The following is a 16,690-nucleotide window of genomic DNA, read 5'->3' as shown; positions in this document are numbered from 1 at the left end:
ATTCCCATTGAGCCTCCATGGTCTGCCTCAAATTACAATTATGACAACACATACGTATCTTGTTTAAATTTGAGCACAGCTTTGTAATGTATTTTTAAAATTTAGAGTCAATCTAAATAGACTGTTCTGAGCCATTTTTTCATGATAGTATATACAAATGTTTTATTACTATGTCCTGTCTCAAATTACAGCTGTGGGCACGCACCAGATGTCTCTGGAGACATTTCAGACTCTTGACGTATTTGAGACAAAATTCGCAAAGGTAAAGGACTGGTAAGGCTGTGAGTTCCTGCGGGTATGGTGAGAAATACCAGGGCTTTAGCCGGTGCCGGCCCAGCTCAATACACTCGATATTCTTCATGCGGGTAATGATGTCATCGTGGCTCCGGTCCGACACCAGACTGCCGGTCATGCGTGGAGCGGATGGGATGCCATCAGAGCTATCCTGGGAGTCCTGCAGGAAAGTTACAGGCAACAATCAGCTTAACATGGAATGAAAGTCTGACACTGGCACAAGGTTATGACATTCACTAAGCAATGCTGAGGAAGAGACTGTGTCATCAGCTTCAGGATAGGCTGTGGCACTAAGAGAAAGCACTGCTGATGGATTGTCACGGTACTACATTTGTCCCAGCACATTAACTGTAGAGCAAAGGGTATCATCTCTGGTTAAATAATGCCTCCCAAATTAGAATTTTACAGTGCATTATTCTCAGGAAGAATGTGTTAAAAAATCATGTGTTGTAAAGTTGACAAAGAAAATTCTTAAATTTCTCCACCAAAAATTTTAAAATATGGAATGCCTGTAATAAGAGTTCTCACCAAAAGGAAAAGTGTAATTCATTGAGGAATGGCTCAAGGAGGCCCAGATCACTCAATATTTTCACATAATATCTCTTTCCAGAAATCATAATTATGTAACTGAAAATAAAAGCTATTTATGTGAGAGTGTGAAGTAAACCTACGACACACCTTTTCCTTAAAGGGAATGCTCTTTAAAAAAAAATTAAGCTCTCAGGAGGAGTAATAACTGCCCTTAAAAAAAATTAAGATCTCAGCAGGAATATTAACTGCCCCCCTCCCACCCATGCCCAAGAAACTCATAATCCCTTAAAGGAACTATTTTCACTGAACTTATTCTTCCTTGTCTTCTCTCCAGACCATTCCTGATGACTGGGTATATTCTAACCTACCAGCAGATGGAGACCGAGAACTACTGAGTGCAATCATCCTGTAAGTCCCATGCAACACTAAGCCAGTCAGTATTTCTCAATCTCCAGCAGATGGTAGATGAGTACCTGTGCAGTCCTCTTCTGAGTAGTTGATTGGGTGTGCCAGTTTTGACCCCACAAAAAAAGAAGAGAAAGAAGAGTAGCTGTAATTACAAAAAGAGAAATCCAAGCTTGGGGGTTTGATTACCCTTAGTCTCTGTTTCCTCTCCTAGGGGATACTCAAGGAACCCCTCCTAGTATGAAAGAGGGGAGGGGGGCAGGCACAAGGAAAACTCTGTACAGAGAGTAGGTGAGGAGAAGTGGGAACCTAAACATCAGAGAGTGCACCCCCAGGGCAAAAAACAACCAGCAGCTTAAAACCCCCCACACAGAATTAATTATAAGATAGAGGACTCAGCCCCAGATCTTTCTGCAGGGCTGTGGGGAGGTCTTAGTTGAAACAGTGAGCAGCTCTGTTTTGCCAGAAACTGTGGGGCCACTGCCGGATAGCATGGCTGCCCCTTCTGACAAGGCACACCGCAGTGCTTCTTGTGGCATGTGGCGTGTAGTGTAACCAGCCAGCAGCCTTTGTTATGTTTATGCAGAGCCTGGCCTCGAAGATGTGGTTGCTTCGGGGACTGCTGGAACTAGCGCTAAGGCAGGGCGGACGGCCTTGAAGGTGCTGCACATTGGGGTTGAGTCTGGTCTGCAGAGCTCAGAGGAGCTGGTTCTGGTGGGAAATGCACCCATTTTGAATGTAATCTCGACTGTTCACCTTCTACAGGATGAGCCTTCAGTGCTCACTCTGCAGGATTCCGAAAACCAGCAGATCTCCTTTATCCCCAGAGTTTGTGGTACTTCTCCATCAGGCCTTTTGCTTCAAGAAGGAACTTTTCATTCCTCCTCGGTTAGAGTCCACTGGGACCCACGATTCAGAGGGGTTCTTGGAGGCCAAAGAGCTGCATTTGTCTGACAGAGTAGGGTTGGAGGACCTGGATTGAGTGGGAACCATGGCTCCTTTTGGATGAGATGGCAGATAAGGAGGAATTTGACGCAAAAAGACCCTCTGAAGGAAGGTCCAGATGCTCCTCCAGGGGACCCTTCCTATCTTTTGCAGGCTAGAGCGCTTCCTTATCTCATCATGCAGGTTTCTTTCAGAAGAGCAGGCCCCTGTGCCTAGGAAAGGGGAACCCCGTTGGCATGGTTTAGGAAGCTGGCTTGCACATTTCCTTTCAAATAAGGATCTCAAGGGAATGGTCGAGGCTGAGTGGCAGTCTTCTAAGTGTGGCTCTCTGGATTAGCAGGGCTATGGCTAGATTCTACCAACTGCCTTTAGCAGATCTGGAGAGGTTTAGATTGCCGAAAGTAGACACATTGGTATGGCCATTTATGAAGAAGACGGCAATTGCAGTGGAAGAAGATGTGGCACTGAAGGACTATCAAGATTGGAGGATGGCAGCTCTTTTGAAGAGGTCTTTTGAGGTTTCGGCTCTGAAACTTCAGGCTGCCATTTATGGCAAGGGCATGCTTTGATGGGCTCTCCAGGTGAGAATTCAACAGAGGTATCAGAGAATGTGATGAATTTGGAGAATGGTACTGCCCTCATGGTGGACACTTTATATGACTTGGTGCATGCTTTAGCTAAGAATATGGCATTGGCTGAGCAGCTTTCTATGGCTCCAAAACTGATTGGCAGACATGGCTTCTAATGTACGCCTAAGTCAACTACTGTTCAAGGGCAGGTTGCTGTTGAGAGGATCTGGAAAAGCTGGTTATGGATTTGAGGGGGGGGGGGGGGAGTGCAAGGTTACTAGGCTCTCTGAGCATAGGTCTTATTCTGGCTCCTATTCGGTAGCAAGAAGACGCTTTAGGGACACGAGGCAATACTGTCCAGGCAGAATAGTTGGTACTCAGTGGAACAGGTTTTAGAATATGGATCAATCATTCAGTCCTTTTGGGATGGTCGGGGGCATCTGGTTTTTCCTACACTTCCCAATGAAGATGTGAGGACTCATTTTCTGTTAGTGCCCATTCAGGGCTGTCTACAGCAGTTTAATTGAAGATGGGCCCAGATAACCTTGGACCAATGGATCCTGGAGGTCATAAGAGTCAGTTATTCCTTATAGTATTGCCGTCCTCTTCCAGACACCTTCCCAGAATCTCTCTGCCAGCTACCTCAAAAGGCTCTTGCTGTTCGTTAAACCGTGGACGGACGTCTGGCTTTAGAGGTTCCCGTGCCTTCCAAAGAACAAGGTTCTGGCAGATATTTCATTTATTTTATAGAGCCCAAAAGGGACAGATCCCTTAGTCTGATACTAGATCTCAAGGTTCTGGCAGATATTTCATTTATTTTATAGTGCCCAAATGGGACAGTTCCCTTAGTCTGATGCTGGATCAAGAATCAACCAGGTGTTGCGAGTCATGTCCTTTCACGTGGCAACACAGAGGTCAGTTATCGTAGCTGTTCAGAGTGGAGAGTTTTTCACCTCCTTGGATCTGTCTGAAGCATATTTGCACACTTGGAACATCAGAGGTGCTTTGAGGTTTTGGCTTGACCACAGCTCCACAGACATTCTCCAAGGCAATGGCAGTAGTGGCAGCACAACTTGGGTAAGAAGGAGTCTTGGTGCATCCTTACCTGGATGATGGTTGGTTGATTTGGGCAAAGTCCTTCAAAGAGAGAAGGAAGGTCACAGATCAAGTGGTCCCTCAACTGCAGCATTTAGAGTGGATATGAACTTGGCCAAGAGTACTCTGGTTTTGAAACAAAGGTTGAAATATTTGTGAGTCTGCTTCAATACTCTCAGAGAAGGGAATTCTGAAACTCCATTCACAGATTTGGTCTCTCAGGCCTTCAGCCTGGGAAGTGTAGATGGCGAGGCAGTACCTTGCGCCAGGGTGCATACACGTCTGTTCCAGGCAGCCTTGTTTTCGACTTGGTCTCCTTGGTTGGAAGAGCTGTCTTGCTACCAGGTACTCAGGTTGATGGTGAGATGGTGGTTGGATAGGTGCAATCTGTTTTGGGCCAAAATGGAATCCTGAAACCACAGATGTCAGTCTGTACAGCTGAGGTGTTCATGATCTGGGGCAGGTAGTGCAGAGTTGCAAATCAAGAACGGAGGCAGTGTGGTTGTCTCCAAGCGATTGATCAAGGGCCATTTGGATCACTCTGCTGGCATTCTGACACCTGGTTCTGCATATGGCAGTCAGGGTGTTGTTTGACAATGCTACAACCATGGCATATGTCAATCGCCAGGGGGTTACCAAGCGTTGCCTGCTGGCAGAAGAAGCAGCCAAACTCATGGATTGGGTGGAATGGAATCTTCTGTTAATTTCATCAGCACGTGTTGCAGGGACCAGCAACATGGGGAAGTAGACTACCTCAGCCGAAACAGGCTGGATTCAGGAGAGTGGTCCCTGTTGAAAGACACCTTTCAGAGAACTGTAAGGTGTTGAGGACTCTATTGGCCATGGCAAAACATACTAATAACCCAAAGTTCTTCAGTCGGAGAATAGACTGCATCTTAACAGAGACAGACATCTTGATCCAGCCTTGGCCCCATCCAGGGTTACTTTATGTGTTCCCTTTGTGGCAGTTGATAGATCAAGTGATACAGTAGATTGCAGTGCACCAGGGTGGCACTTGATTGGCTGAGAAGACGGTGGTATAGGGACCTGGTGAGGTTGAAGGTCAAAGATCCTCTGTCATTGCCATTGTTGGATGATCTCCTTTCCCTGGGTCCTGTTCAGATGCCAGATGTAACTCACTTTCTCTTATTGTGTGGCTCTTGAACAGGCACAGTTGTTAAAAAAAGGCTATGTGAGGGTCATCAAGACATTGCTGAGTTACATAAGAGCATAAAAACAGCCATACTGGGTCAGACCAATGGTCCATCTAGCCCAGTATCCTGCTTCCAACAGTGGCCAATCCAGGTCACCTGGCAGAAACCCAATTAGTAGCACGATTGCATGCTACCAATCTCAGGGCAAGCAATGGCTTCCCCCATGTCCATCTCAATAACAGACTATGGACTTTTCCTCTAGAACTTGTCCAAACGTTTTTTAAACCCAGATATGCTAACCGCTGTCACCACATCCTCCAGCAAAGAGCTCCACAGCTTAACAATTCTTTGAAAAAAAAAATTCCTCCTATTTGTTATAAAAGTATTTCCATGCAATTTCATTGTGTCCCCTAGTCTTTGTACTTTTTGAATGAGTGAAAAATTGATTCACTTCCACACCACTCAGGATTTTGTAGACCTCAATAATATCCCCCTTCAACTGTCTCTTTTCCAAGCTGAAGAGCCCTAACCTCTTTAGTCTTTCCTCATATAGGAGAAATTCCATCCCCTTTATCATTTTGGTCGCTCTTCTTTGAACTTTTTCTAATTCCGCTATATCTTTTTTGAGATATGGTGACAAGAACTGAACACAATACTCAAGGTGAGGTCGCACCACGGAGTGATACAGAAGCATTATAAAATTTTTGGTCTTATTTTGCATCCCTCTCCTAATAATTCCTAGCATCCTGTTTGCTTTTTTGACTGACACTACCTCCTTGACTTACATTAAGGTTTGGAGGATTGCTGTGATGACAAGGGAGTCTCTGTGCTACATGCGATGGTAAGAGAGGTGTTAAGAGTGTCTCCAAGATGGCATGGTTAATGGCGGACTATGCCTTCCCTTTGGGTGCAGTTAGCGGCAATGACGTGTTTTCAGGGGCAGGTGCTGCATTCAGATGCTGCACGATTCTTCAAGAGTGTTAAACATTTTAAGCCCTCTTTCAGGAGGATTATTCCTCCCTGGGATTTGAACTTGATTTTGTCATCTCTGTCTTAAGGCAGTCTTTTTGGTTATCATCACTTTGGTTCAGTGGATTTCAGAGTTACAAGCTGTGTATGGTGGGAACCATTTCCTCTTACCAACCCCCCCTCCCCCCCAGGGGGAAAGGTGGTTCTTCATCTGATGCCATCTTTTTGGAAGGTGATTTTCCCTTTTCACTTTAACCAGTCTATTATGGTTCCTGTGTTTGCTTGAGAATCTCTCTATCAACTAAATAGAGAGGATGGAAGAATTTCAGAAGTCGGAAAGACTCTTTGTGTTGTTTGGGGACCCGAGGAAAGATAAGGTGGCTTTGAAAGCTACAAGTTGTCAGATAGATCAAGGAGGTGAATGCTTCAGCATGTCTGTTCAAAGGTAGAGCAGTACCAGAAGAACTGAAGGCACATTCTACCAGAGTTCAGGCCCCCTCATGGGCAGAACATTGTTTGATCCCTGCTCAGGATATTTACAGGGCAGTGAACTGGTCGTCCCTTCATTTCTTTTTGAAGCATTACCAACTTGATGTCCACACAGAGCAGGAGGCAGCTTTGGTGGTTCAGGTGTTAGCGAAGGGATTGTTGGAGTCCCACCCTTGTTGAGTACTGCTTTTGTACTTCCCACTCAACAGGAATGGTCTACAAAGATGAGGGAGAAATTATGGCTTACCTGATAATTTTCTTTCCTTGAATCTCTCCAGACCATTCCCAAAACCACGCAGGCGTTTCAGTGGGATTCTGTGGTTTACTTGTTCTGAACGTCTGGAGTGGACAACGGAAATGAAGATTTGACAAATATCTTTAAAAAATGAATGAGTAGAAAATGAAAGGTATGTGTTTGGTTGTTTTCTTCTTCCCCTGGGTTGCTGGGGAGTCTATTTAGTTCTACTTTAGTTGTTGGTCAATAGAAATACTGACTAGCTTATGTTTGCACTGGACTTATAGGGTGATGTCACTCAGTAGTTCTCAGTCTCCATCTGCTGGTAGGGAAGTACATACTCATTCATTGGGAATGATCTGGAGAGCCTCAAGGAAAGAAAATTAGCAGGCAAGACCTAATTTATCCTTACATAAATTCATCTTTAAAGGAAATGTGTGGGTGAACAAATAAAAATAAAATGGAGCCCTGCACATTCCTTACCTTGCATAATTGAAGCATATATTCAATATTTATATATTAATCACTTTCTTGGGGTGCAAGTCATTTATGCCCAAATTGATGGCCTAGATTTCCTACCCAAAAATATGATTTAAAAAGAAAAATAAAGTGTGTATGTATATACATATATTGAAATGTAGCTTTAAGAAGTAGAGCTTACCTCCTCAAGGCAAGCCAGGTACTGCGAGATTGGAGCGGCTGCTGCTTCCTGATGAGGCGCCGATGCCAAGAAACGCGAGCCTGCTGCCGGAAATGGCGCAGCCCAACGCCGCTACGCAGGGCAAAAATTAAGATTTGGGGATTTGTTTTGGGGAACATTTCATTATTTATTTGAACTTTTGTGGTCGGAGGAAGGGGGAAAAGGAAAACAAAAATAAATCCCCATGACAATGAACAGCGGAGCTGAAATAAATCCATATTTCTGTATCAGCGAAAGGTAAGGGATGTGCAGTGCCACAGCTCACCCATTCACCATTAAACATCTGCATCACAGACACCATCTTTGCCATAGGACTGAGGAAGGGAACCCCTGGTAGGTGGGGCATAGACATGAGCTTAAATATTAAGCACGCTTTAGAATAAAACTTTGAGCTGATATCCATCTTGGAATCCCTATCAGCCCCATGAGCTCTGTGGATCCCCACCTTCCACCAGCTGCTGAGGGGAACTGGAGGAAGATGAAGACAACAACTTAGGTAAAATGCCCTGACCCACTCCCTTCCTTTCCAACCCTCAACCTGAAGGACACTATACCTTCCTTCCACCTCACCAAATGCAGAAAAGTTGAACAATTTTCAGCATTAGTTTAGGCTACATATTTTAACACTCTCTTCAATAAGTCTGGCCCAAGGACAGCACTGCTTTATCAAGGATCTGGGGTTGATTCCGGGGCCAGAACTTCTAATGCTACAAAGGTAGCATTCACAACTCCTGTAGCGGAATCTCAGTCACTACACAGTTGTAACCGTGGCTGAACTTAGGGCCCAGGATAGCTTGATTACCAAAGTTTCTGACCAGGGACTATCACTGTGATGGCTAGGCTGAGCTGGGGAATCCAGATAGCTATGTGTGAAGTCTAACGGCACTGTAGCTCAATAAAGGCCACTTCTGATGGATCTGGATCTGTAATGTTTCAAAGCAGTAGTTAAAATGTTTAGGAAAGGACCTGATGTTAAATTGCATCACCACAAAAAAAAAAATTAATGACCCAATTGGTGGGGGGCATTTCTCTAGCAGTTATCAGGAAGACGCAAGAGATAAAATGGGATTTATCACCTGTGAAGGGATAGTCACTTTACATCAATGATACTCAACAAGGACTGTGTGAACTTTGCCCACCAGAAGAGCCTTCCCAACTACCTGCATACTCTCTCACTACTACTGAGCAAAAGGGCGCTTCCAACTGCCTGTGCATCCTGCCACTGCCTCTGAACAAAAGTTGCCTGTGCACCCTTTGTCTGGATTTGCGCAAGAGAAGGGCTCGCCCAACTGCTTGCACACCCTACCACTACCTCTGAACAAGAGAAGGGCTCTCCCAACTGTTTACCTTCCCACTGCCAATAAGCAATAGAAGAGAGCTTCAAGCTGCCTGCACACCCTCCCACTGCCTCTGAACAAGAGAAGGGCTCTCCCAACTGATGGTACACCCTCCCCACTATCAATAAGCAAGAGAAGAGACCCCCTAGCTGCCTGCAAACCCTTTAATGCCTCCTAGCAAGAGAAGAGTTCTCCCAGTTGCCTGCATGCCCTCCCACTAAAGACAGCTGCAACATAGTCAATGTTAAAGACACCAGAACACTGGTGAAGAGAATGTTGGGAGTAGGGAATGATATTAATAGTAGGCTGTTGATTGCTTTGCCCCAAAATACAAGCTGCCAATAATTCAACACGTTTCTCTTGGCCTCTGCATGAAATCCCTCGACAGCTAACAGTACATTTTAATGTGGTACAACATTTTATGAAACTCAAAATCATCAAGTGAATAAATGATGTTATCCCCCCAACTCCCCCACACACAGCAAGTGCCCTTTCCCATAAGCCAAGATCGCTCTGCTCACCTCATCTGTGCCCAAGCAGCTGGACTTTCTCTTTCTCCCAGGCTGTGCTGCTGCAACAGCCAATGGTCGTCTTGCAGAGCCATTCTGGAATAAAAGAGTGATTAGTTATGGGTTAGCAGGTGAGCTCAGTTTATTTAATTTCTCGTGCCTCACAGCTAGTTTGGAAAAAGTTGGCCATGGCCTGTCATGACTTGTCCCTCATTGCTCTGAGCACATGTTATCACAGGAATGCAGGAGTTCAGGCATCCAATTTTACAAATAGGTCAGATTTCAGGATATTGCTAATGCAGGCCTTGACAAATTTTCTTTGGATTTAGTAGCCAGTCCGAAAACTTAGGTCTTAGCTACTGGCTCCTTTCTCAAACTCACTCTTCCACTGCCATTGTCACCACTGATATAGGAGTGGGGAGAGGAACTCTCTTCTGAGATCTCTGCCAGCTCCTTTAAGGCCTGATTTACAAGGCTGTTCCTACTTCTTATCCAAGGGAAAAAAAAAACAATATATCTGGGTCTTAAAGAACCCCTGAACACCACCAGCAGAAATATACACTGGCAGCCCACCTCCCTACCCAGACTCACTCTCTCCCCTCCCCCGATCTATCGTCACCCTGTCTCGCTCTCTCTCTCTCCCCCCCAGCCCTGTCGTCACACAGACTTGCTCTCTCCCTCTGCCCTACCCTCTCTTTTAGCCCATTTCTCCCCCCTCCCCAACCAGTCTCCCTTCTTCCTTTAAATTGGCCACTCTTAGACCTACCCCTCAGTCCAGTTAGCCCTCACTACTCAGCCAGCTCTCACCACTCAGAAGCACAGCTAGCTCTTACCACCTAGCAAGCCAGTCAGCCACCCTCCCCAGTCTACACCCCAGCAAGTTAGCCCCTCTCCACAACCACACCCAACAAGCGATTCGGCCATCCTCCATAATACTAATGCTTCCCCAGACTGTATTACAGAAAGGCAGACAGCTGCTGCTTCCTCCCCTCCTCCAGTCTGTACCCTAGCAGGCCAGTCAGACATCACCCCCCCCCCCCCAAAGCCCCTCTTCCGTTCATCTGTTGGTTCTGTGTGTGTTAAGCCATATGCTGCAGGAACTCTCACACTGATCTCGAGATACATGAGAGTTTCTGCACCATGTGGCTCAAAGTCACATACAGCAGCCACACGATGCACTGAAAAGGAAGATCTGGCAGAAATGGCATCAGCTGACGCCAAAGCATCAACACAAAAAAATCCCAGGTGCCAGAAACAAATTTCTAGTCACAACAGTGACCTGGCACATGAGATTTGTCAAGCCCTGTGCTACAGAATATGCATGAGATAGATTTGCAAATAATGAAGGTAGTATCCATGCAAATCTCTTTCATGCATATTAACCAAGGATATCCTGAAAACCTGATCTGTTTGCAGAACTGGATTGCTGAACTCAGGCATCCCTGTCCTATCTTATCTCTCCATATGCTACTGAGACTGATTCATGCTTCACAGGTAGGGGTGGGCAGGAGCCTACTGTGACTCATGACTCACTGCTGGAAGGGGATGGGGAGGAGGGGAACATAGCTTAGCATCTCTCATCTGCGTTTTAACATTTTCTTGCTGCTGGATTTGTATCATGCTTGGTGAGAAGCAGTATATTAAGGATACATTTGTTCTTACCTATAAATTTCTTTTCCCTGAATCCTGAGAAGACTGTTCAAATATGTGGATTTACACTATCTTACCAACATATGGAGACAGAGAACACAACGTTTCCTGTGACATACTGCTAAAAGAAATGGTACAGTCCTGGAATTTAACAATTTACTAATGCTGAAGCCAAGCAACAAAGTGAAGTTACTCACTTGTAGCAGTTGGTCTCCATGTGTACTCATGTATGGGTGAAATCATCTAATGAAGCCCTGGTGGGACTCTACCTGGTTTTCTGTATCTTTAAGAAGCCTTTGGCAGCATCTCACAAACACGTGCAAGTGCCTTCCTGCCTGACATGAGTGCGCAGGACCAGCAGTACAATACCAGAGCTAAAAGAATACAACTCCTAATGGAGGTGGGAGGGGATGTGAGAATACATGCCCTGCTGTCCTTGGAGAACATCTGCTAAAGGAAAGTAACTTCGTTTTCTGTGAGGCCAAGCAGGACATTATATCCCACATATGGGAATCCCTTGCTACCAGGCTTACTGAAAACAATAAACCAAGGGCAACAGGTATTTGCAACGGCAAGGCAAACTAGAAACCAATCAGTCTTGTTGTGAGGGTACAGTCTGTAACAGAATTAAAAAGGCCTAGGAGGGTTGAGCACACACCAAACAAATTCTGCAGAACTATCTGACCAAACCGAATGTCACATTGGGTATTCTGTTCAAGACAATGAGATGTGAATGTGTACTCATGAAGACCACATTGCAGCTTTGCAAATCTTTTCAATGGAGGCTGACCTCAAGTAGGCTACCAATTCAAGTCATGGGTCTAACATTGTGAGCTGTGACATGACCCTCCAGAGTCTGCTCAGTTTGGGTATAAGTGAAAGAGATACAGTCTGCTAAGTCAATTGAATAAAGTGTGTTTACCGATGGCTGCACATATACTTGTTGGGTCAAAAAAAAAAAAAAAAACTAAAAAAAACACACAAAATGTTGGCTGGACTATGGGCTTTAGTCCGCTCCAGATAGAAGGCCTTAGCTCGCTTGCAGTCTAAGGTGTGCAGTGTGCTTTCGCCAGGATGAGCGTGAGGCTTTGCGAAAAATGTTGGAAGGACAATTCACTGGTTAACATAATAGATGACGGCAGAAAAAGACCTGCACGGTTCATCCAGTCTGCCCAATAAGATAAACTCATATGTGCTACTTTTTGTGAATACCTTACCTTGATTTGTATCTGTCATTTTCAGGGCACAGACAGTAGAAGTCTGCCCAGCACTAGCCCCACCTCCCAACCCCGCCTCCGCCACCCAATCTCGGCTAAGTTTCTGAGGATCCCTTCCTTCTGAACAGGATTCCTTTATGTTAAGATGGAACTCCGATGCCACCTCCTTGCATCGACTGTTGATCCCTTATTCACCAAGTTGAATTTTACATTCCAGTCAACCAAAACTATTGGTAGTCTCATCATTTCGAAAAATACAATATGGTGATATACGTAATTCAATATTTAACAACTTACCATTATATCTATTAGAATATTTGTATAAAAAGTTTAAATCTGGTATAAAGACATTTTTTGAGAAAGTTTTTAATTAAGAATTTTACAAAAATTTAGAGCACAGACTGGTGGCAGCATTGAGTCTGTGAACTTGAGACAGCTTCGACTCAACTTTGACTAATTTTCTTATCTTTGCTTTTATGCAAATTAGCATTCCTTACTTTTTATATAATTTTAAAAATTGTACTTAATAAAATTGTAAACTGCGTAGGTGTATTATGATACATGGTATATCAAATATAAATAAAACTTGAAACCTGAAAACTTAAATACTTAGACAACTTTTACATTCTTTTTTTTTTTTTTTTTTAATTTGCCAGAAGTCTTTATTGACAGTTCACACAAGTGGGCAAAACATATATGTCACAGCATTATGCAATCTTTGCACGTCCAATTTTCAATTACATGCACAAAATAAAAGAGGGCACAAGATTCAAAAATGCCTTCCCACAATCCAAACTAGCGCATTATTGCTCAACCAAACTTCTTGAGATTTTTATTTTCCATTTTATTCCCTAAACAACTTGTAACAGTAACCCTACTCCACCCCACCCCAAGCCCACTCTGTCATTCAGGTAGACAGGCTAATAATTTCCTAAACCAAAGCCTTACAATACTCAAACTGAGCAATATGAAATAAAAGGTTCTAACGTGGTTTCCCATTTATGTATCTGGTGCCGACGCTCTGTTAAGAGTCGCTCCATTTCACAGATATACCACAGTTTATTAAGCCACTTCATTAATGGGGGCACTGAGTTCTGCTTTCAGTGCGCAGCCACTATTTAAAGGGCCGGGCTCATTGCATACCTAACCAAAACAGCATTAGCAGGTGTTAGACCCACACTCTTTTTAGGAAATAGAAAATAAACTGGTGCCCAAGGCAGGGATAATTCCAGCCATATCTGTAATCTACAATGTATTGCTTTCCAAAAAGCTCTTACTTTTACACAAGACCACCACAGATGACCCATTGAGCCAGCTTCTCCGCATCCCCTCCAACAAGTGCCCGACTGCGCTGGATAAATGCACCGGAGTCGAGCAGGTGTTAGGTACCAGCAAAATATTACTTTAACAGCATTTTCTCTAAGAGGCACATGAAGAGACACCCTCATCGAGGCCGTTTCCATGGTCTCAGACAAATTGCTCAGACAAATTGTGATGGAACCCATGAGGGAGGGAGCGACGCTGGATCTGGTGCTCACAAATGGGGATAGTGTGTCAAATGTCCGAGTGTGTGCACACCTGGGAAGTAGTGACCATCAAACGGTTTGGTTTGATATGACAGCTGAAGTGGAGGGCGGCCACTCTAAACTCAGTCCTGGATTTCAAGCGTGCTGACTTTAGTAAAATGGGGGAATACCTGAGGAAGGAACTGATGGGCTGGGAGGACGTACAAGAAAAGGAAGGACAGTGGTCCAGGCTGAAAGAAGTAATAAATAGGGCCACAGACCTTTATGTAAGGAGAGTAAATAAAAGCAAGAGAAAAAGGAAACCGATATGGTTCTCCAAGAAAGTGACTGAGAAAATAAAGGCTAAAGAGTTAGCGTTCCAGAAATATAGAAAATCTCAAGAAGAGGAACACGGGGAGGAATACCGGGTGAAACTGAAAGAAGCCAAGAGAGAGATACGTCTGGCGAAGGTGCAAGCGGAAGAACAAATGGCTAGAAATGTAAGGAGGGGAGACAAAAATTTCTTCAGGTATATTAGTGAAAGAAGAATGACTAAAAAGGGAATTGTGAGACTAAAAGATACAGCGAAACGCTATGTAGATAATGATGAAGAAAAAGCCAATTTGCTAAATAGATACTTTTGTTCTGGTTTCACTGAAGAAAATCCTGGAGAAAGACCGAGAGGGACTGGCAAAAGTAAACCTGAGAATGGAGTGGATAGAGCACCGTTCACGGAAGAGAGTGTGTATCAACAACTTGGAAAGCTAAAGGTGGACAAAGCCATGGGACCGGACGGAATCCACCCCAGATTATTGAGGGAGCTGAGAGAGGTTCTGGCGGGTCCTCTTAAAGATTTGTTTAATAAATCCTTGGAGACGGGAGAGGTTCCGAGGGATTGGAGAACGGCGGATGTGGTCCCTCTTCACAAAAGTGGTGATAGGGAAGAAGCTGGAAACTAGAGGCCGGTAAGCCTCACTTCGGTTATTGGAAAAGTAATGGAAACCATGCTGAAGGAAAGGATAGTGAATTTCCTAGAAGCCAATAAGTTGCAAGATCCGAGACAACATGGTTTTACCAGAGGGAAATCGTGCCAAACGAATCTCATTGAATTCTTTGATTGGGTAACTGGAGAATTAAATCATCGACATGCTATGGACGTAATCTACTTAGATTTTAGCAAAGCTTTTGACACGGTTCCCCACAGGAGGCTCTTAAATAAACTCGATGGGCTGAAGATAGGTCCCGAAGTGGTGAACTGGATTAGGAACTGGTTGACGGACAGACGACAGAGAGTAGTGGTAAATGGAGTTCGCTCGGAGGAGGAAAAGGTGAGTAGTGGAGTGCCTCAGGGATCGGTGCTGGGGCCGATTCTGTTCAATATATTTGTGAGTGACATTGCCGTAGGGTTAGAAGGTAAAGTTTGCCTATTTGCGGATGATACTAAGATTTGCAACAGAGTGGACACCCGGGAGGGAGTGGAAAGCATGAAAAAGGATCTGAGGAAGCTAGAAGAATGGTCTAAGGTTTGGCAATTAAAATTCAATGCGAAGAAATGCAAAGTGATGCACTTAGGGAGCAGAAACCCAAGAGAGACTTATGTGTTAGGCGGTAAGAGTCTGATAGGTACGGAGGGGAGAGGGATCTTGGTGTGATAGTATCCGAGGATCTGAAGGCGACGAAACAGTGTGACAAGGCGGTCGCTGTAGCGAGAAGGTTGCTAGGCTGTATAGAGAGAGGTGTGATCAGCAGAAGAAAGGAAGTGTTGATGCCCCTGTACAAGTCGTTGGTGAGGCCCCACCTGGAGTATTGTGTTCAGTTTTGGAGGCCGTACCTTGCGAAGGATGTTAAAAAAATGGAAGCGGTGCAAAAAAAAAAGCTACGAGAATGGTATGGGATTTGCGTTCCAAGACGTATGAGGAGAGACTTGCTGACCTGAACATGTATACACTGGAGGAAAGGAGGAACGGGGGTGATATGATACAGACGTTCAAATATTTGAAAGGTATTAATCCGCAAACAAATCTTTTCCGGAGATGGGAAGGCGGTAGAACGAGAGGACATGAAATGAGGTTGAAGGGGGGCAGCCTCAGGAAAGATGTCAGGAAGTATTTTTTCACAGAGAGGGTGGTGGATGCTTGGAATGCCCTCCCGCGGGAGGTGGTGGAGATGAAAACGGTAACGGAATTCAAACGTGCGTGGGATATGCATAAAGGAATCTTGTGCAGAAGGAATGGATCCTCAGAAGCTTAGCCGAAATTGGGTGGCGGAGCTGGTGGGGGGAAGAGGGGTTGGTGGTTGGGAGGCGAGGATAGTGGAGGGCAGACTTATACGGTCTGTGCCAGAGCCGGTGATGGGAGGCGGGACTGGTGGTTGGGAGGCGGGAAGTACTGCTGCGCAGACTTGTACGGTCTGTGCCCTGAATAAGGCAGGTACAAATCAAGGTAAGGTTTACACATATGTTTGTCTTGTTGGGCAGACTGGATGGACCGTGCAGGTCTTTTTCTGCCATCATCTACTATGTTACTATCCTGCTTATAATCGAAATAGAAAAACGCCTATAATTGTGACCCAAATTGGGAGATAGACGTTTATCTCACAAAAACGAATAAAGCGGTATAATCGAAAGCCGAATTTGGACGTTTTCAACTGCACTCCATCGCGGATGTGGACAAAGTTGATGGGGGCGTGTCGAAGGCGGAACTGGGGCGTGGTTATCTGCCGATCAGAGATGGGCGCCTTTCGCCGATAATGGAAAAAAAATATGCGTTTTTAGCGAGAATTTAGGGCACTTTTCCTGGACCCTGTTTTTCCACGAATAAGGCCCCAAAAAGTGCCCTAAATGACCACTGGAGGGAATCGGGGATGACCTCCCCTGACTCCCCCAGTGGTCACAAACCCCCTCCCACCACAAAATATGCCGTTTCACAACTGTTTATTTTCACCCTCAAATGTCATACCCACCTCCCTGGCAGCAGTATGCAGGTCACTGGAGCAGTTATTAGGGGGTGCAGTGGACTTCAGGCAGGTGGACCCAGGCCCATCCCCCCCCACCTGTTACACTTGTGCTGGTAAATGGGAGCCCTCCA

General features: G+C 45.0%; 1 protein-coding gene across 1 annotated transcript in view; it reads right to left on the bottom strand.

Moving 5' to 3' along the window:
- Positions 1-16,690, bottom strand: part of KAT5 (lysine acetyltransferase 5) — a 319,317-nt gene that overhangs the window by 105,476 nt on the left and 197,151 nt on the right. Inside the window, exons 6-7 of the mRNA XM_030220227.1 lie at positions 9,245-9,328; positions 206-454 (exon numbers count right to left, since the gene is read on the bottom strand). Coding sequence (XP_030076087.1) covers positions 206-454; positions 9,245-9,328 — 333 coding nt within the window. The remainder of the gene's footprint in view (positions 1-205; positions 455-9,244; positions 9,329-16,690) is intronic.

This window comes from Microcaecilia unicolor, chromosome 11 (assembly GCF_901765095.1).
Source record: "Microcaecilia unicolor chromosome 11, aMicUni1.1, whole genome shotgun sequence".
Lineage (NCBI taxonomy): Eukaryota > Metazoa > Chordata > Amphibia > Gymnophiona > Siphonopidae > Microcaecilia > Microcaecilia unicolor.
The sequence above is the reverse complement of the archived record's forward strand: the minus strand, read 5'-3'. Positions and strand labels throughout refer to the sequence as shown.